At 39.5% G+C, this 23962-nt stretch overlaps 1 protein-coding gene and 1 long non-coding RNA gene across 2 annotated transcripts; both read left to right on the top strand.

Annotated features, from left to right (window-relative positions):
• The first annotated feature begins 8097 nt into the window (after window positions 1-8097).
• Window positions 8098-9290, top strand: LOC148875568 (uncharacterized). The gene is made up of 3 exons (XR_016113041.1): window positions 8098-8398; window positions 8509-8709; window positions 8803-9290. It is a non-coding gene; the product is annotated as an uncharacterized LOC148875568 (long non-coding RNA).
• Window positions 9291-10632: 1342 nt separating this feature from the next.
• LOC148875567 (pentatricopeptide repeat-containing protein At1g08070, chloroplastic-like) lies at window positions 10633-12935 on the top strand. Its single transcript, XM_088985139.1, has 2 exons — window positions 10633-11662; window positions 11771-12935. The coding sequence occupies exons 1-2, from the start codon at window positions 11003-11005 to the stop codon at window positions 12863-12865; spliced, it is 1755 nt and encodes a 584-aa protein (XP_088841265.1). The 5' UTR covers window positions 10633-11002; the 3' UTR covers window positions 12866-12935.
• The last annotated feature ends 11027 nt before the right edge of the window (window positions 12936-23962 follow it).

Here is a 23962-nt window from a genome sequence, read left to right as displayed (position 1 = left end):
CAATAATTTCTTGTGAAGTAACCGGATTATAGCACCTGTACCCTTTATGAGAGGAATTATATCCAACAAAAATGCATCTAATAAATTTATAGTCCATCTTGTGCTTGCTATATGGCCAAATGAAAGGATAGCAGACAACCAAAACTCTGTAATATAGAATAATCAGGTTTTTTACCAAATGACTTTTCATAAGGAGAGAGATTACCAACTATTGGAGTAGGCAACTGGTTAATGAGAAACACTATAGTTTTTGTTGCTTCGACCTAAAAGGATTTGGGGAAAGAAGAGGACGCTAGTAGAGAGAGAGTGAACTCAATAATATGCCAGTGTTTCCTTTCAGCATTTCCATTCTACTCATGAGTATGAAGACAATTGACCCTGTGTGAAATTCCTTCACTATGCAAGAGGGGGGATAATTTTCGAAACTCTCCTCCCTGATCACTTTGAAACATCTTAATTTTAGTGGAAAATAAATTTTTAGCATGTCTCTTAAATTTAACAAAAGCATCAAAACATCTAATTTCCTTTCAAGTGGATAAATCCAAGAAAATTTTGAATATGTATCCATAAACGAAACATAATATTTATAGCCTTTTATAGACAAAAATAAGGCAGGTCCCCACACATCTGAATAAATTAGGTCTAGAGGCTGAGAGACATTACTATAAGAAATTGACAAATTTACACAGACAAATTGATCATCTACATGTCCTGAATAAGGTAAACCAAATTTAGAAATTACTAATTTAACTATTTTCAATAATGCATGTCCTAAGCGATGATGCCAATCCTGGAACGAGGCTCTTTCTCCAACAAGTGCTTTAGTTGATTTTTCTCTATCATTAATGGTTCCTGAGAACTTATAGAGTCCATCTTTACTGGGTCCTTTGAGTAAAACTCTCCCCATACAATCCTTCGATAAAAAGAAATCTGGGTGAAATTCAAATACTAAATTATTATCTCTTGTAAATTTGCTAACAGAGATCAAATTCTTCGTCAGAACAAGAACATGATAAATATTTTGAGATTAAACTAATAATGATCATAATTTAATGAAGAAGAACCAATACTCTTAATTGTCAAACCTTCACCATTACCAACTTTCACTTGGTCTGTACCAAAAAATTAGACTTGTTTTGTAAGTCATCAGCATCCTGAGTCATGTGATGAGTTGCTACACTATCAGGGTATCAAGCAAGATTGAAATTAGCTGGTGAGCCATTGTAGGAAGACATACCACTATGAAATGTAGTCGCAGGATCTGGAGAAGTGTGGTTATTTTCTCCTTGGTATGAGAGGTCGTACCATTTATAGCACATGAGTTTATCGTGGCTAGGTTTGTTACATACCTGGCAGATAATTGTATTACCTCTATCTTGACCTTGTCCTCTTCCAGACTGATTGCCATGCCCCCTGCCTCTGCCGCGACCATAGTTCCCTTTGCTATTCTAAAATTGAGAATTATTATTTTTATTCTTGCCATTATTATTGTTATTTGCAACTATATTGGCATTGAAAGCTTCATTGGAAACATTGTGTTGAACAAGCCAAGATTCATGGCTAAGTAGTAGACTAAGAACATCATTGATGCCTAACTGATCAATATCAGTTCTATTTGTAATAGCAGTGATGAGAGATTCATATTCACTTCCTAATCCAAATAGGATGTAAAGAACAAGGTCTTCCTTAGCTAATGGTTCAGAAACAACAAATAGATTGCTTGCAATAGTTTTTGCTTTCTGAACATACTCACTTATGGACAAATTGCCTTTCTTAAGATTTTGTATTTTTAGCCTTAGTTGTAGCACCCTAGATCGTGAGTGAGAAGAAAATGATCTTTTTAGGGCACTCCAAACTTCGGTTTCTATAGACAGTCCAACAACTAGGCTAATATGCCCTCTATCAGAGATGCAACAAGCCAACTTAAAACAAGTTGGTCCAACTGTACCCATGAAGAATAGTCTGGATTAAGAATTTTCTTACTACCACCGTTGGGATTTGGAATTTCCTCTAGTGGTGCCTTGGCTGAACCATCAATCAAGCCCATCAATTTATAGGCCCTAAGAACTGGCAAAAGTTGAGCCTTCAATAGAAGAAAATTTTCTCCATTCATTTTGATGGTGAGATATAGAGAAATGTTGGGAATGGAATTCATGGCTACTGTAGTAGTCATGTTCTGAAGACCAAAAGACTTGGAGCTCATAGCTTTAAACGAATTAGCACTATGAGATGCCATAGGCTCTGATACCAAGATAAAATTGTAAATGAGAGAAAATAAAAAAAAAAATAAAAGATTTGTTGTATTGCTTGACCTATTAACAAGATGGGTACAATATATATACTGTACAAAGATTTTTAATTAATTCTTCTACCTAATTTATTGGTTTCCAAATCTATGTGAGAGCCTTCATTGGTAACTGGAGGAGATCTCACATTGGCAGCTACTAAAGATCCTTTATTAGTAGTTACTATTCTGGAAGAGCCTCCATTGGTAACTATAGTCTTGTGGAATTACCTTATGGAGAGCTTTCCTTAATACTCTCATATTCCCTGTCTCTTTCTTATCTCCATCATTCCCCTACCTATCCTGGCGAGCTAAACTCAAACCCGAGCCTTTGTTCATCGTCTTCTCGATGAGAAAAGAGTAGTTGCGGCAGTGTGAAAACCCCACTCCTTTCTCTTTGTTTTCTCCTATTCTCTCATACTCCCTCTCTCTTCCTTATCCCCGTCATTTCCCTCCCTCTCCCGGTGAGCTAACCTCAAACCTGGGCCTCTGTTCATTGTCTTCTCGATACATTTCTAGCACACATTTTATCATTTTTTAAACTCTACTTCCTCCTTCATCGTTCTTCTTGCTCCACTTTCATCTTCCTTCAACCGATCACCGGTCGTCCTGTTTTCTCAGTCTTCACTGGTTAGGAATAAACCACAGTAGCAACCGTCGTTGGAGGCCGTTCTCTTCTCGGTTTTAGGTAGAAACCATACCCAGACTACCATTTCTACTTGCCAAGATTCAGTTACCATTGTCGATTAATATTGAACTAAAGCTCAAACAATGGATTTAGTTCCTTGCTTTTCTAACTCTTTAAAAACTGTCCTAGGGTGATTTGCAAGCTGCATTAAATTTTGCAGCAGTAATGGAGTCCCCTGTTATTCCCCATTTTTTTTTATTTATCGCCTGTCATGCTTTCGTAGGTTTCTATATTTCCACATCAAATAGTTTCGAAGTACTTCCTCACCTGTCATGCTTTCATAGGTTTCTATATTTCCATTTGATGGAGGCCCATCCCACTGCCCATCTCACCATGGGGGCGGCAACCCATAGGATAAGGATAAGGATAGGATCATAATTCAAGACTCATCAGGAATTCAAGAGTTCAAGACTCATCAAGATTTCCAAGAATTCAAGATAATCCAAGCATCCCAAGATTGATGCATCAAGGGAGATCGAACGATGGAGATCACGCCAAGAAGAGTTCGATCCTATCAGACTAGATGTTTGGATCTATCCTAGTTGTTCTTTCCTAATTCTTTTACAATTTCTAGATGTATTATAAATACTGCTATTTTCTAGTTAATAGACAATTCACACTTCAAAATTATTCCTCAATCTTTGCCACCTTTTCTCTCTCCTAGAGATTTTTCTTTTCTTCTTGCTTCGCTAAAATCTTGGTTCGCCCGTTGCTTGCGTAGCTAGCCCGGTGATTGCTTCCACGCTGCGTCAAGTGGTATCAGAGCAGGGAATTCATCCAGTCAGATGGCCAACCAAGATGGTAGCAGTCGCAACCCACCCTGTGACGGATATCAAGGGTTTCCAGTTGTTTGGAGAGCAATCGAAGAGCAGCGCACGGCTACACGTAACATCGAACAACAGTTGGTAGAGGTGACTGAACAACTACGAACCTTGTTACGGGAGGTTGTTCCACGGAATCGGGAAAATCCACATCAGATCGAAGGAGACGACCACGACAGACCACCCGTCAATATTGCGTTCCGACGCCCAGTTCTTGACGACAACAGTGATGATGATCTAGAATTTGGTGGCGCTCCAGTTCTTCCTGGCAATGACAGAAATTACAGAAATTGGCACAATCAAGGTAATTTCAATCCCCGTAGGAATAATGATGAATTTAAACTCAAGGTAGATATTTCTATTTTTAGTGGAGATCTTGGCATAGAGGGACTTCTAGATTAGATCACAGAAGTCGATAGATTCTTTGAGTACATGGAGATACCAGAGGAATGGAGGGTAAAACTGGTAGCTTTCCGGTTAAAGGGAGGCGCATCTGTTTGGTGGGAACGCCTGAGAGAGACCCGGATCAGAGAGGGAAGGGGTCTTGTTCGAACCTGGAGGCACATGAAACAGCTTATAAGAGGTAGATTTTTACCCCCAAATTATGAACAATACATGTTTGAATCTTACCAACGGTGTACGCAAGGTTCTCGTGGTGTTAATGAATATACATCTGAATTTTTGAGATTAGCTTAAAGAAATCAACTATCTGAATGTGATAACCAGCAGGCAGCCTGTTATCTGAGCGGTTTGAGACTGTTCATCAAAGATAAAATCGGGGTACAGATGGTTCTTAGTGTGCAGGAAGCAAGGAACCTAGCCTTGAAAGCAGAATTGATGTTCCAAGACAAGGCATGCAGTGATAATTATCGCCGATACAGCGGGAGTGACAACAGACTGGCAACTGTCGACAGGAACAAATCAGTCCCAACAGTTCAACCTTCTCACCCGGCAAGTACAGCTAATGCCGGTAAGGTTACTATAGGAGGACATACTTGAGGTAACCCTTCCAACCCTCCTAAACCTAGTAACCCTAATGCAAAGCCTGCTCTTATTAAATGTTTTAAATGTAATGAGGTTGGACATAGATCCAGTGACTGTCCCAGGAGGAAGGCAATTAATATGGTAGAAAGGGAGGAGGAAGAAGATGTGGAAGGGGAAGTATACTGTGGACCTGATGGGGAAGATGAAGAGGGTCCATACGAACATGAAGAATATACCTGTGTTGTGAGAAAATTAATGTTGTCACAGAAAAATCAACATACCTCTCAAAGGCACTGATTGTTCCGCACTAGATGTACTGTCAAGGGTAAATTATTTGATTTAATTATTGAAAGTGACAGTCAAGAAAATATTATTTGTAGGGGTGTCATCCAAAGATTACAATTACTTCCTGAAAAACATCCAAACCCCTACACAATTGGGTGGATTAAGGAAGGAAGTGGCGTACGAGTGGAGGAACGCTGCAAGGTACCATTTTCTATTGGTAAATACCATGATGAAGTCTATTGTGATATTATAGACATGGATGCTTGCCATATTTTGTTAGGTAGGCCTTGGTAATTTGATACAGATGCAAGGCACATGGGTAGGAAGAATACTTATCAACTTGAAAAGGAAGGTATATGCTACACCTTGTTACCCATAGCTGAAAAGAATATTCCTAAGGCCCCAAAAGCAAATGAGAAAAAATTTCTTACTATTACCCATCATCATGCTGAATTTATGAAAGAATGTAAGGATACCCATGAGGTACATTTGTTAGTAGTAAAGGGGAAACATATGAATGAGACCCTGGAGGAAAATAAAATTCCAGTGGAAATGCAAGGACTACTGGAAGAATTCCATGATGTAGTTCCAAATGAATTACCAAATGAACTCCCTCCCATGAGAGATATACAACATCATATTGATTTTGTTCCAGGTGCTAGTCTACCTAACCTCCCACATTACAGGATGAGTCATCATATTGATTTTGTTTCAGGTGCTGGTCTACCTAACCTCCCACATTACAGGATGAGTCCCAAGGAGAATGAAATTTTATAGAAGAAAGTAGAAGAATTGTTGAAAAAGGGACACATTCAAGTCAGTATGAGTCCCTGTGCAGTACCAGCTCTGCTAACGCCCAAAAAGGATGGCAGTTGGAGAATGTGTGTCGGCAGCAGGGCTATCAACAAAATTACTATTGGATATAAATTCCCTATTCCCAGGCTGGATGACATGCTAGATCAGCTTAATGGGGCTGTGGTTTTCTCAAAAATCGATCTCAGGAATGGATACCATCATATCAGAATCCACCCCGGAGATGAATGGAAGACAGCCTTCAAGACTAGAGATGGTCTGTTCGAATGGTTAGTCATGCCCTTTGGACTAACCAACGCACCCAACACATTCATGAGGCTAATGAACCAGGTACTATGTCCCTTTACTGGAAAATTTGTGGTAGTATATTTTGATGATATTTTAATTTACAACAAATATGTCACTGAGCACATTGGACATATTAGGGAGGTCCTAAAAACATTGGGGGAAAATAAATTATATGCTAATTTAAAGAAATGCACTTTCATGAGTGATAATTTATTATTCCTGGGATTTATTGTGACTAAGAATGGTATTAAAGTAGATGAAGAAAAGGTGAAAGCCATGAGTGGCCGACCCCATCAAATGTCACAAATGTGATACGCTTCCATGAGTTGGCAATTTTCTACAGGCGATTTATTAAGCATTTTAGTAGTATTATGGCTCCCATTACTGAATGTTTGAAAAAGGGGAAATTTCAATGAGAGAAGAACAAGAGCAGAACTTTGCTCTCATAAAAGAAAAATTATGTACTACTCTTGTCCTTGCCTTACCAAATTTTGATAAATTGTTTGAGGTTGAGTGTGATGCCAGTGGAGTTGGCATAGGGGCTGTATTGTCCCAAGAAAAGAGACCCATTACTTTCTTCAGTAAAAAATCATGTGAAGCCAAGAGAAAGTGGTCCACCTATGACAAAGAGTTCTATGTTGTGGTAAGATCCTTGAAAACGTGGGAACATTACTTAATTGCAAAGGATTTTGTGCTAGGCCTATAAAAAACACAAAGAAATATGGATTCCGTCTTCGTGGTAGTTGATAGGTTCTCTAAAATGGCTCACTTCCTCCCATGCAAGAAAACAACAGATGCATCAGCAATAGCCAAATTATTTTTCAGGGAGATTGTCCGTCTACATGGGGTACCCAAGACCATCACATTAGATCATGACACAAGGTTTTTAAGTCTTTTGGATGACCATGTGGAGGTTGTTTGACTCATCACTAAATTTCAACAGCACAGCCCATCCGCAGACAGATGGACAAACCGAGGTTGTGAACTGGACCCTTGGTAACTTAATTCGTAGCATATGTCGGGAGAGACCAAAACAATAGGATTTCGCCATTGCACAAGCCGAGTTCGCCTATAATAATGCAGTGCACAGTTCTACAGGTAGATCCCCATTCTCCATTGTCTACATGAAGGTCCCAAATCATGCACTTGACCTAGTAAAATTACCTAGAGTACTTGATGTCAGTGCTTCTGCAGAATAGATGGCGGACTAGATCCAATTCATCCAAGAAGCCGTGAAGTAGAATCTAGAGCAAACCAACTTCAAGTACAAGTGGGCAGCAGACAAGCATCGTCGACCACAAATATTTGACGTCGGTGATGAAGTTATAGTATTCTTGAGGAAAGAAATGATCCCCATGGGAAAATAAAACAAGTTGCAGCCTCGGAAATACAGTCCATACAAGATCATGAAGAAAATCAATGACAATGCCTATGTCGTGGACCAGCCAGATCATATGGATATATCTAAGACCTTCAATGTTGCTGACATCCATCGCTACCTGTCAGAGATGACATTTGCCTACCCTAGCCACGACTCGGGGTTGAATTCTTTCCAAGTGGGGGAGAATGATGGAGGCCCATCCCACGGCCCATCTCACCATGGGGGCGGAAACCCATAGGATAAGGATAAGGATAGGATCATAATTCAAGACTCATCAAGAATTCAAGAATTCAAGACTCGTCAAGAATTCAAGAGTTCAAGACTTATCAAGATTTCCAAAAATTCAAGATAATCCAAGCATCCCAAGATTCATGCATCAAGGGAGATCGAACGGTGGAGATCATGCCAAGAAGAGTTCGATCCTATTAGACTAGATGTTTGGATCTATCCTAATTGTTCTTTCCTAATTCTTTTACAATTTCTAGATGTATTATAAATATTTATATTTTCCAGTTAATAGACAATTCACACTTCAGAATTATTCATCAATCTTCGCCCCTTTTTCTCTCTCCTAAAGATTTTTCTTTTCTTCTTACTTCGCTAGAAGCTTGATTCGCCCGATCCTTGCGTAGCGAGCCTGGTTATTGCTTCCACGCTGCGTCACCATTAGTAGAATTATAATCTCTTTATTGATCAAGGCTAATAGTGCTCAAGTTTATATATTGGTAGGTGCTTACGAGTAGTACGTAGCATTCGAGTAGATGGTAATGATACTATTGCTGTTTATAGTGCAGTTCAGACTGCAGAGAGCCCGTGAAATGGCTATTAGTGAACACAGGCCCATCTTAATAGAGGTACATCGTTACGTTATTCTTCTGACACTACCTGTTGTTTGTTCTTAAGCAACAATGGTGGTCTTTTTCCCTCCCATTTATTGATTTTCTCCTTGATTTTAAATTTTCAGGCGCTTATTACCTATTGAGTTGGGCACCACTCCACTTCAGATGATTCCACCAAATATGAAATATCGCCCAGTTGATGAAATCGAACTATGGAGATCAGCACGCGAGGCCCTGTTACTAGATTAGAAAATGGATTGAATTGAATGGTTGGTTGGTGCAGTAATGAAGATGAATCAGAGCTTAGAAGCAGTGTGAGGAAGAAGGTGGGTGTCCATGAGGTCCACATAACTCCTACTTTGCTTCATATTATTGTAATATTCTTGGTAAAAAAGGTAAATGGTCACACTTCAATGCAGATATTGCATGCAATACAGGTGGCAGAGAAGGTGGAGAAACCTCCATTTGCTGATTTGTTCACGAATGTCTATGATCATCCCCATCTTATCTCCTTGAACAAGAAAGATTACTTAGAGAGACAATCAAGAGACATCCACAGGATTACCCTCCTAATGTGCCTGTTTAGATCTATGTAGAAGAGTAATATTTTTGGAAAATCTTGGGATCTTCCAGCATCTATGTATATGATTGTTATTTCTATTTCCTTAATTCAAAACATGTATGTCTGATCTTGGGGATCACATGGACATGTGATGTAAACCAGAATTCGAGTAAGTCCCTTTCCCATAGAAATCGTTCTCACTTCTGCTGTAGCTCTGTTTTTCCTTAATTTCTTCTCATTACTATTAGTATGACGGACACCTGGACCTGGGTGGTTGTATGAGCCGGCAATGAAGCTTCTGAACCGGCTTCTGTAAAGTCCATGAAACCCACCCATTCCCAAATCTGTCATACTTATCCCCTTGGGCTCTGATCATCATGTGTATCCGTCTCTCAAAAGGGAAATGCCTATTTGGTTGCTCAGGCTGTTGTTCAGGTGTCGAGAGGATAGGGGTTGATTTAGGCGCATTCGGCTGGACTGTACAAGGTTGACACATGTTGATGTAGGCGCATTTGGCAGAACATCTCTCCAATCCTTCGTATGGCTTGCATATGGAACATTTGAGTCCAATTATCCCTAGCAGCTCCGGCTATAAATGCAAAGCACCCCCACAAGGTAAAGAATTCCAATTATCCCTAGCAGCTCCGGCTATAATGCAAAGCACCCCCACAAGGTAAAGGATTCGAGACTGCCTCTCTCTTGATAACTTAAGTGCTATTTGAGACCTCGTCTAGACCTTTCGGTTCCAAACCTCTAGCTCACCTTGTGTACATACTAACTTGACCGTTGGAGTCTTTGTCTCGGGTACTCACCTGAGGCCTCTAATGCTTCATTCCTCGCAAGATCCGTACCGAAGCCTCCTTCGGACCCCTTGCACAACACACTCATCACAAGCCCTCGGCTTCTACAGTATTCGAAGAGACCTTCCACCTCGGACGTAGTTCTTGACTTTGGCTTTCCCCCTTCGGACCTTCGAAGCTTTCGGCTCCTTCCTTTGAAGCTCGGGAGTGAAATTACTTTGTTGCCCTTGGCTAATCCAAGCATCAACAGGGGTGATGAACAGATATAAACGAGAGTTTTTGACCATTAGCAATCTACATGATGCCATAGTGAATCTTTGATGTTGGTGATGGTGAACAATCCTTTAAATGCATTGGTGAGATTTCAAAAATGTTTATTGGTGAGAAGCAATAAAGATTTTTATGGTTAGTTAGTTAGACTGCATTTGGAATTGGTGTAAATCAAGAACTATGTAAAAGTTATACTAGTTCGGTTTTGTTGGCTCTGGATGGAATTGAATTTTATATTGTGAATCAATGTAAAACATTCATTATCAAAGTAAATACTACATCATAAATTTTATGGATGGATGTAAAATTTTACACTTTTTATCATGGTTTTCAAAATGTACAAAATGTAATGATCACCTATTATACAGTTCAGTATAAAACTTCATCAATGTATATACTTTTTTACATTGATGACATTTTACACCGGATCTAAAGTAAGCCTAAGAGAATTTAAAAAAAATAGAGAAAAGTTAATGGATATTATTTTGATTACTTAACTTTTTTTTTTTGTCATGTGACTGAATTAACGGTTGAAGGGGTTTTTGTCTAACAGCTAATGTTCAAGAGGCCTTTATGTGAAATTAAAGTATAAGGGTCTTTGTCACTGACCTCTACGGGGGGGTCTTCGTAATTTACCCAAAAAAATACAGTTTGACTCTGTATTGGGAGTTTGGGTCCCGGCCGGCCATATCCATTGACAGCTCTGGACCGCTGCGAGCGCAAATACTGAAATACATGCGGGTGAAAGAGCGAGGGAGATTTGAATTTGAAACTGCAAAAATTGTCTTCACCTCTCTACTCCCTCTCCCTCTCCCTCCAAGCAATGGTCTCCCTCTCCCTCCAAGCAATGGTCGCTAGGCCCGCTCTTACTAGTTGCTCATTTTTCCCTCTGTGCTTATCATCTATAGTTCTCGTTCTAATGTGATTCCTCTTCAAGCAGTCTCAACTCTTAATCAATGGAGAATTTCTCCCTTCTGACTCGTCCATATGACTCTTTCTCCCTCAATAGAATTCCTGCTCAAGAACCCACTTTTCTCTCTTCTTCAAAGATCGAAAACGACCTCAGAGATTATCCAAATCCATGCCCAGTTGATCAAAACCAACCTTATCTCCAACACACTCGCCGCAAGCCGATTGGTTGTTTCCGTAACTTCAGGCGCTCTAAACATGGATTACGCAGAGATGATGTTTGCTCAAATTGAAAAACCAAACACCTTCATTTGGAACACCATGATTAAAGGCTATGCTGAAAGCTCGAGTCCTTCTCGAGCGTTTTATTTCTATGGTCGGATGCGAATGGGAAGTGTCTCGGTCGATAACTACACGTACCCTTTTGTTCTTAAGGCATGCCGGCTGATGTTGGGATTGCAGGAAGGAAGGATGGTCCACACAGAGGTTTTGAAGAAAGGGTTCGAATTCGATTTGTTTGTAAGGAATGGCCTGATTAGTATGTATTGTAGGTGTGGCGAGACGGCTTCGGCACGAGCGTTGTTCGATGGATTCCGCGAGAAGGACTTGGTTTCTTGGAATTCTATGATAGGCGGGTATGTAGGACGCGGGGAAATGAACGAGGCAGAGAAACTGTTTGACGCAATGCCGGAGAGAGATCTGTTTTCCTGGGCCATTATGATTGATGGGTACGGGAAGGTCTGCATTTTTCAACTATGGCGTTTTCCTTGTTGTCGCTACTTCATAATATTAATCTACTTCTGGTCAGATGAGTTTGTGAAATACATGCTCTTGTGTTATTTTCAGAAACTCGGTGATGTTGCTCGTGCTCGCCTGCTATTCAACACGATGCCTGAGAGAGATTTAGTTATTTGGAATTCTATGATTGATGGGTATGTAAGTCATGGAGAAATATTTTCTGCTCGCCAATTATTTGAGGAGATGCCTGAGAAAAACGTTATCTCTTGGAGCATCATGATTGACGGCTACACCCGATCTGGGAACTGCAAGGAAGCTTTAAGTCTCTTTAAGCAAATGCTTAGGGAAGGAATCATACCTGACAAGATTTCCGTAGTAGGGGCAATTTCAGCATGTTCTCAGTTGGGTGCCCTTGATCAAGGAAGGTGGATACATATCTACATACACAAGAAAAAAATCATCTCTGATATCGTAGTTCAGACCGCTTTGCTGGACATGTACATGAGATGCGGGAGCCTGGATGAGGCTCGCGGGATGTTCAATAGCATGCCAGAAAGGAATATCATATCTTGGAACGTGATGATTGTCGGACTTGGCATTAATGGCGTTGGAGAAGAAGCTCTGGAGCTTTTTTCTCAGATGGAGACGCAAGGGAACCTGATGGATGACTTGACCTTCCTTGGTGTTTTAAGTGCATGTAATCATGCAGGTTTAGTAACTCAAGGACTGCAGATTTTCAACAGAATGAGAATTGCTTATGGGATTAAACCGAAGCTTGAACATTACGGGTGCTTGATAGATCTCCTGGGACGTGCAGGAAGATTGGATGAAGCTAAGGATGTAATAGAAACCATGCCCATGGAGCCTAGTTCAGCTTCTTTGTGGGGATCTATTCTTGCAGCCTGTCGGATTCATGGAAGAGTGGCCCTTGCGGAGGTCTCATTACAGAGGCTCTTAGAACTTAAAGCAGATGATTGTGGTGCATATGTTCTCATGTCAAACATGTATGCTGAGGAAGGGATGTGGAAGGATGTCTGGAGAATAAGAAAGCTAGTTACAGATAGGGGGATGAAGAAGGAAAGGGGAAGAAGTGTGATTGAGGTGGATGGTACAATTGAGGAGTTTGTTAACGGAGATAGTTCCATCACGGAGGAGATAAACCTGGTTATCCGAAGTTTGTCAAAAGTAATGGTGTCCAAATGATAAGGCAGAGTAATAAAGATTGTGGAAATTCAAGGTGAAAAACTTGTCACCTTAATTCCTTTTCTCCAAACTTAAGCAGCCATTCTCTCATTCTTATGAAATTCTTTCTTTTTTTCTTTTTTTCTTTTTTCTAAGACATTCTTCTAGGATCGGTTTGATTTGCAGAATAGAGGTCTGGAATTTAAATGGGTCTTATAGGAGTTTTGAAGACATGGGGGAGGGGGACATAGCTCTGCCCCTACTTCTAACAATACATAAATAGTTTCAATTAAACTTGACAATTGGGTCAGCAGGTTAACTCATGACCCAACCCAACCCAACCTAGTTTTTTTTGAGTTGGGTCAGGCCGGGTCATTCTTGCATTCAGGTAAATAAATATAACCCCGTTTTTCAAGTTGTGTTGGGTCAAGTTTGCGGGTTGGATCAACTTTTTGCTAGGTCTAAGGCCAATGAAGTTGAATATTTTGTAAAAGTCAAAATTTAAATTTATAACTATTTCAAAATTGAATCTCTTAATGTAGGTGAAGGGGAAATCCATCATATGGATGGCCGAATCATGTAGGGTGATTGGGCGAAATTTCAAAACTTTCTTTTCTCCATTTCGGGAATCATATTCTCAGTTTTAAAAAAAATTGTATTTTTCAAGGATCGTTTTGAACAACCGGGCCAAATCTGAAACCAAAAGAAAGGGAAAGCATTACTAGATACGAAATCCACACGTGTAGCTCCCAAAGTAGGTGTTCACACCCAAAGAGAGTACCAAAACTCACTTCCACCGAAGATGGCACAGCTTGAGATGAAGTAGGTTCAACAATGTAGTCCTTCAGCAAGAACTGCAATCCAACCGCTTGGATCGAGCAAGGGAGGTGAGCACGAGCTAGATCTGATATTTTCTTGCGAAATATCAAAATCATAATTGATCTTTATCAGTTCAAGAATGGAGGTCGAATTAGGGTTATGGCGGCAAGAGCAGAAGGAGAGAGAGAATTGAGAGTAGTGTGTAAACCTAGAGCAGTTTGCCCTCTTCTATTTATATAGCTTAAAAAGATGCACTCCTAATCCAATTAGGAACTTTCTGATCAAAATCTTTATTTGGATCTGGATTGTTTGATTGGATAAGACTTATTTTTTTATCCTTATCTACTAATCCAAACCCATATCCATATCCATATCCAAATTCGCCTGTGTCACATGATTGCTTAAGCTGTCATGTGACACTTGGATTAATTCAATTAATCTTTGGGCTTTAGGCCCATTAAGGAGGTTGCTCACGTCCCTTATTAATTGCTGACTAACTTGGCTCTCTTTGTATGGCGTGAGACCCTAAAATTGATCTTACAAAAGCCATATGGGTTCAACCTACCTTCTGTGACAAAGCCTGGTCGAATTCATTACTAAACATAATGAACTCCTGAGTCCATCAGTATGGGCTCTTAATGGGCCCAATATTTACACTAAATGGTCATTGAGTCTAGCCGTCTTATGAAAGCCTAAGGACAATGGTCTTAAGTGAGATTAGTCCATCAGGTATAATAGCCTTAAATGATTTTACACTTAACCTCTTAGCCCTTAATGATCAAACACTGCCCGACAAGAAATGACATTTCCCTCGATTGCAAGGTATAGTGTTGCACTCTCTACTCGATTGAAATCGACTGCAGCTAGTTTTGGTTTCCATCAAAGAGAGTGCAGTTTCGATCATTCACTTTATCCAACAAAGAGACTGATCCTGTCACCTCAGAGATGGAGCCAACACGCAATATGTTACATACACTACTTTCTTGTTTAGTGTTTACATCGATGTACTTGCTAAATACAACCAGAAGGTGGCATGTGGGAACAAAGAGTTTGACTGGAAAGATCTCATGTTCGCCAAGAAACAGGTAAGGAGATTAATCTCTCTTTGGTCCCTCCTCTCTAGAAGTCTCACATGCTAACATGCCCAACCCAGATCAGATTAACTAAATTCTTCTTCTAGAAATTAATTGCAGATGGATTATTTGCTTGGGAAAACCCATTAGGGAGATCATACATGGTTGTGTTCGGCAACAATACACCGAAGTAGATGCAGATGCAGAATTGTAGGTACAGGGTGATCACTTAGACCATCCTAATAGAGGAGGTGTCAACCTAATACTATGCGAACGCCTATAATTAGTCTATAATTCATCGCACATCTGTGATGAGTTATGAGTTCATAGAGTTCATAACTCATCACACATCTACGATGAACTCATAGCCAAAACAGGTTGCGATGAACTTTGGACCTGCGCGGACTTACGATGAGTTTAAATCCATTGCAAAATCATGATGATCTCCGGACCCGCATGGACTTGCGATGAGTTTAAAGTAATCATAGAATTGCGATGAGAGCAAACTCATCATAAATCATAAACAAAATAATAGAAACACATGCATCATTGCTTAAGTTCATAGATGGATTGGTTAAGTTTACACACCATGTGTTATTGACCTGAAACAATGAAACATTGCGGTTGTTGCATATAGATATCTTCATTAAGATCTCCATTCAGGAACGCGGTTTCGACATCCATTTGCCAAATCTCATAGTCATGGTGTGCTATTACAACTTCTGGATCTGTATGGATTTAAGTATCGCCACTGGCGAAAAGGTTTCCTCATAATCGATTCCCTCTTTTTGAGTGTATCCCTTCGCTACAAGACGAGTTGTATAGGTCTCTCAACCTTTCCATCGGAGCCCTTTTTCCTCTTGTAGATTCATTTGCAACCAATTACTTTCACCCCAAGGGGTGGATTTATGAGAGTCCAGACTCCATTGATTTCCATTGAATTCATCTCGGCTCTCATAGCATCTACCCACTTTAAGGAATCTATGTCCAACATAGCTTCTGTATAAGTTAGGAGATCTTCCTCACTAATCATGGCTTCCATCATGTAACTTTGTTGATCATAGCCGTAATGGATTGGAGGTCTAGAAACCTGGGTAGACCTTCTAAGTTGGGTGTTATTTGAAACATGTGGGACATCTCCCACTATTCCTGAGTTGTCATCATCAAGAACAATTTCCTGATGATGATTTTCCAAGACATAATCTTCTTAAAAAAAGTAGGCATTTCGACCACAAAACACCTTTTGCTCTCTTGGGTCATAGAATAAGAATCTTAAGAGCTTTTGGGGTAACCTACAAATAGGCAACGATTGGTTTTGGATTCCAATTTGTCAGTACTTGTTCTTTTAACATGTGCTAGACAACCCCAAATTTTCAAGTGTCTTAAACTTAATTTCTTACCAGTTCAAAACTCATATGGAATCTTGGAAACGGATTTGGTTGGAACCCATTTCAGCACGTAAGTTTCAATCTCCAATGCATACCCCCAAAAGGATATAGGTAGTTCTGAGTGAACGAGGAGTGATCGAACCATATCTAATAAAGTCCAATTTCTCCTCTACAACACACCGTTTAATTATGGTGTAGCAGGAGGAGACAACTATGATACAATTCCATTGTCCTTTAAATAGTCTCTGAATTCGCCGAAGAGATATTCACCTCCTCGATCTGATCGAAAGGCCTTGATTTGTCTCCCCAACTGTTTCTCGACCTCTTGTCTGAATTCCTTAAACTTTTCAAAGGATCTAGACTTATGTCTCATTAGGTACGCGTAACCATACCGAGAATAATCACCGGTGAAAGTTATAAAATAAATATGTTGGTTACGTGTTTTAACATTCATGGGACCATATACATCGGTATATATCAGGTCAAGTGTGCTTGTAGATCTTTCAGGCTTTCCCGCAAATGGTCATTTCGTCATCTTACCCTGAAAACAAGGTTCACAAGTTGAAAGATTTTTTATAGTTAAAAAATCCAAAAGATCATCATTTACTAACCTTGTGATACAATCTATATTGATGTGGCCAAATCGGTAATGCCATAAGCATGTGGGATTTACTGTATCACATGATCTTTTCTTGGGGATAATTTCTGACGTAGTTTCGGTTATCTTAATTTCCAAAAAGAACAAAGGACATAGAGACCATTCTCAAGTTCTCCGTAAGTGAGGAATTTTTTATTCAGTTTAATATTAATTGTATTACTAAACAAAATAGAATAACCATCCTTGCACAATTTTGAAACAAAAATCAAAATTCTTCTCAAAGTTAGTACATAAAGACAACCTTAGGTTTGATAATGCCTTATCTGAAAACTAATTCTACAGTTCCTATAGTTGTAGTTGCAATAGTTGTAGAAGTCCCCAAGTAGAGTATCACCTCGTCATCACTCAGCCTTCTACCTTCTTTGAACCCCTATAATGTGTTTCGTGTGTGAGTTGAAGTCCCGGAGTCAATAATCCAGGATGCAGAAGTAACCAACATATTGGTCTCTATGACAAGAGATTCAAAATTACATTCTTTGTTCTCGATTTCCAGATACTAACGACAATTCATCTTCCAATGCTTGGTTTGTTTGCATAAGTGACATGCATCCGATGCTTTGTCCTTCTTTTGCTTTTTCGGATTACTTGCTTTCTTCTGAGGCCTCTTCTTGCCCTTCCTCTTTATCTTGTCTGACTTGCTACCTTCAACAAGCATGGATATCGGCTTATCCTTCTTTATCTGTTCTTCGGACATCTGCAACATATTGCTAAGTTACTAAAGGCTAACTTTTAGTTTGTTCATGTTGTAATTCGTAACAAATTGATTGAATGAGGGAGGTAGAGAAATTAAGATTGCATCAGTTTTGATGTCTTCATCTAGCTGAGAACCAAGAGCCTCTAATTTGTTAATATAACCCATCATTTTTAAACAATGGTCATGGACCTGTTGGTTCTCGGTCATCTGGGTGGTCATCAACAGTTTGAGGACCTTTTGACAGATAAAACGATTCTACTCGTCGTACATAGTTTTTAGACTATCCAGGATGTCTTTAGAGAGACTTCGATCTTATCGAATTGCCTCTGGATAGCATTATCTAAAAGTGCTATGATGCAACACTGGGTAAGAAATTTTTCTCCTCCCATTCCTGATACTCTTTTCTACGGGCCTTAGAATCCCTATCACCTAGATGTTCCAGAGCGGGGTTCTTAGCAACCAGGTTAGGGTTATGAAACTAGTCAGCATAATTGGGTCCCTTAAGCATATTATCATCCAACAACTTGGCGAATTGTCCTTTTGCCATTTCCGGTAAAAGCGGACACAAATTAGTCCACGACCTAAAATTGATTCATGTTAATTACATAAAAATGTCTTTTATCTATGTTTCATCTCCAATTATTCATCTCTGAGATTTCCCTCCTATCTTAGTGATGGAGACATGGTTCTTGTCTCTAAAAATGTGGGAAATCGCATACGTTCATGGAGCCAACTGTTTCAACTACAAAACCCCACCACTTTCTGTGAATGATCATATCCACTCATCAAATAAGCTTTCCCTTTGGCCTCTATCAAACAAGATTCATTGTCATTTTAGGTTAAACCTTTCTATCTAATAAATACTGACCCACCATATCATGGACCCTAAGGTACCGTGAAAGAGTCTTCCATTTTAGGATAGGCCTCTCCCACATCGGTCTATGATGCCCCTATTATCTCATGAAGCAATCCAGCCAATTGGACTAGCAAATGGATAGCCCAATTTTATGGTGTAACTCCTCATTGCCGATTCAGCCTGCCTTCATGCTAATGATGGAAGGCCTTTAGAAAATTCATCATATGAAGTTCCCTATCACTTGCACTTATATTAAATGGAGGGAACAAGTTGAAATTAGTCCCTAGTTCTGATTTAAGTCAAACCAAAGTCGCTTCCACTAACTTTCATAAAGTCATATTCAAATGGGCCCAAAACGGGTTAGGGTTCTGTAGGGTTTCTCTTGGGGAGGAACTGATCAGGGGGCTCATTGAGAAGGGAGATCATCCAATGATCTGAGGGTACTATGACAATGATGTGCATTCATCACAGAGAACCACATACGATTAAACATGGGCCAAATTCTTATGGCCCATGTGCGAATCACATTCAACACATTACAAGCAATCACATCCACAAATTGATCCAATCAATTAATAAACTTGTAAAGATCCTAATTAATTTAAGTTAACACACAATCAGCCCATTAAGCCCATGAATTATCAAATAATAACATCTAGGTATATGGGCTAAGCTACAAAATGTAGTTCGGCCCGTATAGCAATTATGCTGTAAACTAGGCTGATCTTGCTTTAACTTAGCAGAAATTAGGTCTGGGCCATCAAACCCTTGGCCCACAACCGAATTTAGGCCACTTAAAATGTGACCATGGGGCTGAGATCAGACCCTATCGACCATGGGTTTGGTCCAACCAATTTGGACCAAACTAGGTCAATTCGGCCTAGGGTTTGGTGTCCAAGACATGTTACAATTTTCAAGATTTTGATATGAATTAAATAACAACCGAAATTGACATTCAATCACATCAAGAAAGCACACAACATAGGGCTGCAAGTGTGATTGTCTGAATATGATCTAAACAAACTGCAAACCTGCAAGAAAGGGGTTAATCGTAGATTATAGATTTCTTTTCTACAAAATTTCTTCTTCTCCTTCGCACACTCTAGCAAGTCTTCCAATGTAAAAAAATAGAAAAACCTAATTTTATATTAATTACATCATAATAAATCCTGTACATTTTTTTATAAAAATAAAAAAATATTTAGAGACCAAAATTGAATAAATAAAATTGCAAGGTGCGCAAATCTTGGCGCCATTAACGAATTCGATCTCCATCACATAAACAACCCAAGAATTCAAGAGATAATGATAGAACAATTCTAAAATTATTGCAGAATAATGAAGAATTAATTTTAGATCAAAACGCCCTAAATTTGATAACCGAATTCTCAGAAAATTGATAAATGCACAAATAAAGTAGAACAATTCTGCTGATTTGATTCTTGATTCAGATCTGGTTTATTTTGGCTCAAGATTGAACTTGGCTCTGATACCTATAAAGGAAGGGGAAATCCATCATATGGATGGCTGAACCATGCATGGTGGCTGGGCGAAATTTCAAATATTTCTTTTCTCCCTTTTGGGAATCGTATTCCTAGTTTTAGAAAAACAGCATTTTTCAATGATCATTCTTGAACCAAACTGGACCAGATTTGAAACCAAAAGAAAGGGAGAGGATTACCTGATACAGAATCCATACATGTAGCTCCCAAAGTAGGTGTTCACGCCCAAAGAGGGTATCAAAACCCATTTCCATTGAAGATGGTGTAGTTTGACATGAAGCAAGTTCAACAATGCAGTCCTTCAGCAAGAACTACAATCCAATAGCTTGGATTGAGTAAGGGAGGTGAGCACGAGCTAGATCTGATATTTTCTTTCCAAATATCAAAATTAGAACTGATCTTTATCAGTTCAAGAATGGAGGTTTAATTAGGGTTAGGGCGATAAGAGTACAAGGAGAGAGAGAACTGAGAGCAGTGTCTAAACCTGGAGCAGTTCGCCCTCTTCTATTTATATTGCTTAAAGAGCTACACTCCTAATTCAATGAGGAGCTTCCTAATCCAAATATTTATTTGGATCTGGACTCTTTAAGTGGATAAGACTTATCTTCTTATCCTTATCTGCTGATCCAAACCCATATCCATATCCAAATTTGCCCATGTCCATAACTGCTTAAGTTGTCTAAGCTGTCATGTGACACCCTGATTAATCCAATTAATCTTTAGGCTTTAAGCCCATTAAGGAGGTGGCTCACATCCCTTATTAATTGTTGGCTAACTTGACTCTCTCTATATGGCGTGGCACCCTAACACTAACATCACAAAAGTCATATGGGTTCAACCTAGCATGTATGACAAACCCTACCTGAATTCAGTGCTAAACACAATGAACCGCTAAGTCTATCAGTATGGGCTCTTAATGGGCCCGACATTTATACTAAATGGTCATTGAGTCCAGCCATCTTATGAAGGCCCAAGGACAATGGTCTTAAGTGAGATTAGCCCATCGGGTATAATAACCCTAAATGATCTTACACTTAACCTCTCATCCCTTAATGATCAAACACTGCCCGACAAGAGAGGACCTCTCCCTTGGCTGCAAGGTGCAGTGTTGCATTCTCTGCTTAGATGGATCATGTATATAAATATATTTTTCAAAACAAATCTTAAACATGGTTGAAATCAACTGCCGACAGTTTTGGTTTCCATCAGAGAGAGCGCAGTACCGATCATTCACTTTGTCCGACAAATGGGCTGATCTTGTCACTATGATCACCCACTCGAGTGAATTCTCAAACTGTCCCAACATACCCAAGTTTTGATCCCCAAAGGATCTCACTGGTTGGCATATAAAAAATAACCTAATCCGACACCTAGTGCAATATCATAATCAAGTTTAGGGGTTAGGTGTAACTTTCCAATTTTTTCCACTAGTCTCCAAGGTCCAGGGCATATATTACTTCAGTATATGTATATATATTAGCTCAGCTTTCTCTTATGCAGTTGTATTTTGGAGGGGAAAAAAGTCTAGAAAACTTCAAGAAGCACGACAACTTTGTATGTTTTGTGCTTCTTGAGAACCCTTATAAGAAGGTCTACTTCACTCCAAGTTTGTCCCTTACTACACAGAGTATCTTAATCAACACACACCACCATAATTAATCCACTTGAAGCAACAACTGATATTAGTGCCTTTGAATTTTCAAGTGGGTTGATTCACCTCAGAGATGGAGCCAACACACAATATGTTACAAGCACTGCTTTCTTGTTTAGTGTCTACATCGATGTGCTTGCTAAATACAACCAGAAGGTGGCATGCGGGAACAAAGTGTTTGATTGGAAAGATCTCGTGACGTTCGAAAAGAAATAGGTAATGAGATTAATCTCTCTTTGGTCTCTCCTCTCTCGAAGTCTCACGTGCTAACATGCCCAACCCGAATCAGATTAACTGAATTCTTCTTCTGGAAATTAATTGTAGATAGATTATTTGCTTGGGAAAACCCCATTAGGGAGATCATACATGGTTGGGTTCGGCAACAACCCATTGAAGCAGATGCAGATGCAAATGCAACATCGGGGGATCACGCCTTCTACGTCTTGAGCCTTGAACCCTTCTTCCGCTGCGTGTAGGGTTTTATGGCTGAGAGGAACAGAAAATAGACGAAAGCGGGAAAAAGAAAGGGGAAGGGGAAGAAGAGAAATCAGGGGAGAGAGAGAGAGAGAGAGAGAGAGAGAGAGAGAGAGAGAGAGAGAGAGAGAGAGAGAGAGAGAGAAATGTGAAGGAATCTGAGGCAGAGGGGATTACCGTTGTTGCTATTCGTGTATCGTGAAGATGAACAATGTTTTTCTTCTAATTGTCCAAATAGTTATTATGGGGATTGAAATATATTGCAACGACCTTTTTGGACGGAAGGCTAATGGAAGGAGATCTTTGTCTCACGGTCATAGTACAAGGGGGTCTTTGTTGCAAAACAAAGTATAGGGGGGTCTTTGTCATAGACCCCATAGTACAGGGGATCTTTGTAATTTACCCTATTTTTTTAGGGAAAACTTCACTTTAGTATGCTGAACTTTGGGAGTAGTTTCAAGATGGTATCCAAACTTTCAAACGTGTCACTGCAATACCTAAACTTTCAAAAAGTGTCAAGTTGGTCCCTACTGTTAATCGACTGTCAGTTATCTATTGAAAATGTCAAATCTACCTTCAAAAGAAGACATTGTTCATTGTCTTCTACCTTGAGGGTGAACTGGTTATTTTCAAAGAAAAAGAGAAAAAAACATGAAATATGATAGAGGGAAACAATAACCAAAAGCAAAGAAATAATTGGACAAGAATGTGTTTCAGATCTAAAGGTAGAAGCAATGATTTCATTAGTCTAGAATCTCAAACACCTCAACCAGTTCAGTCTCACGGTAGAAGATAATGAACAATGTCTTCTTTTGAAGGGTAGTTTTGACATTTTCAATAAATTACTGACTGTGTGAACACGGTCTTGTGAATGTCAAATCCAATTTCATTCTCTCTCTCCCCCCTCCTTCTGATATGGTATGATGGGCCTGGGATCAAGTCGGTCTGGGTTAGGTCGGGTTGGTGCCAACCCTAAGTTCTAAACCCCCAACCCTAACCCTAACCCAACCCGGCCAACCCAACCCTAACTAAATTCCTTTAATCCTAACCCAACCCAACCTGAAGTCAATTTTGGGTTAAGTTGGGCTCAACCTTCTTCCCATCCCTTAAAACCTCATAGAATTTCTCGATTTTAGATCTTAACTCAACTTTCACTATATATATTAATCCTATGTTTCATTAGTATTTGTTTGTTGATTTTTTTTTTTTTGTTCTTTTGGTACAAAATTCAGAAAAACAAGTGTTAGAAATGACTATAGTTTATTATGAGTTATAACTTATGATAGATCTTTTATGGGTGACAAACAACGAGAGGAGGGATGAAGAATAACATTTTCAGAAAAACATAAAATAATGTTATTAAGGTTTTAGTCTTTCTGATTAGGATTAAATGAAATTATTATCTTAAAAGAAATACATTATACTAAGTGGTGGGGGCTATACAAATATCATGCAGCTAAACAAATCAATGTATGTTATATATTACATATAACATATATTTATATATGACACGTATTATAGAGTTGGGTTTGGGTTAGGTTGGGTTGCCTAAGGGGTCAACCCTAACCCAACCCAAAATAAAATCAGGTTTATGAATTTCAACCCTAAACCTAACCTGAGCATCAACCTGACTCAACTCAACCCAACTTTTTCGGGTTGGGTTCAGGCCAACCCGGCCCAAGTTGCAGCCTTAGCTTCCACCACTACCAGGGATGGGTGATGGGCCTACGTACAAACACTCCAACATACTGCGCATTGTCCACTAGAATCCTGAGCTAGGCACTGATCTGCTGAAAGTTCACATTGACTCCCCCACAGGCGCCCCACAGCACATCCCAGTGTGCATTGGTACACAGTTGGAATGTGCTGTGGGGGTGGGACGCTCAGAAGTCTCTATGGGGCTTACATGCGAATTCGAACACTGAAGGCTAAAAGTCCTGTCTCTGCACATTACAGCATCAACAGAACTCAGATTTCGCTACTCACTTTCTATGCAATTCAAG

Source organism: Nelumbo lutea, chromosome 1, assembly GCF_056320005.1.
Source record: "Nelumbo lutea isolate HS-2025 chromosome 1, American lotus-T2T, whole genome shotgun sequence".
Classification (NCBI taxonomy): domain Eukaryota; kingdom Viridiplantae; phylum Streptophyta; class Magnoliopsida; order Proteales; family Nelumbonaceae; genus Nelumbo; species Nelumbo lutea.
The sequence above is the reverse complement of the archived record's forward strand: the minus strand, read 5'-3'. Positions and strand labels throughout refer to the sequence as shown.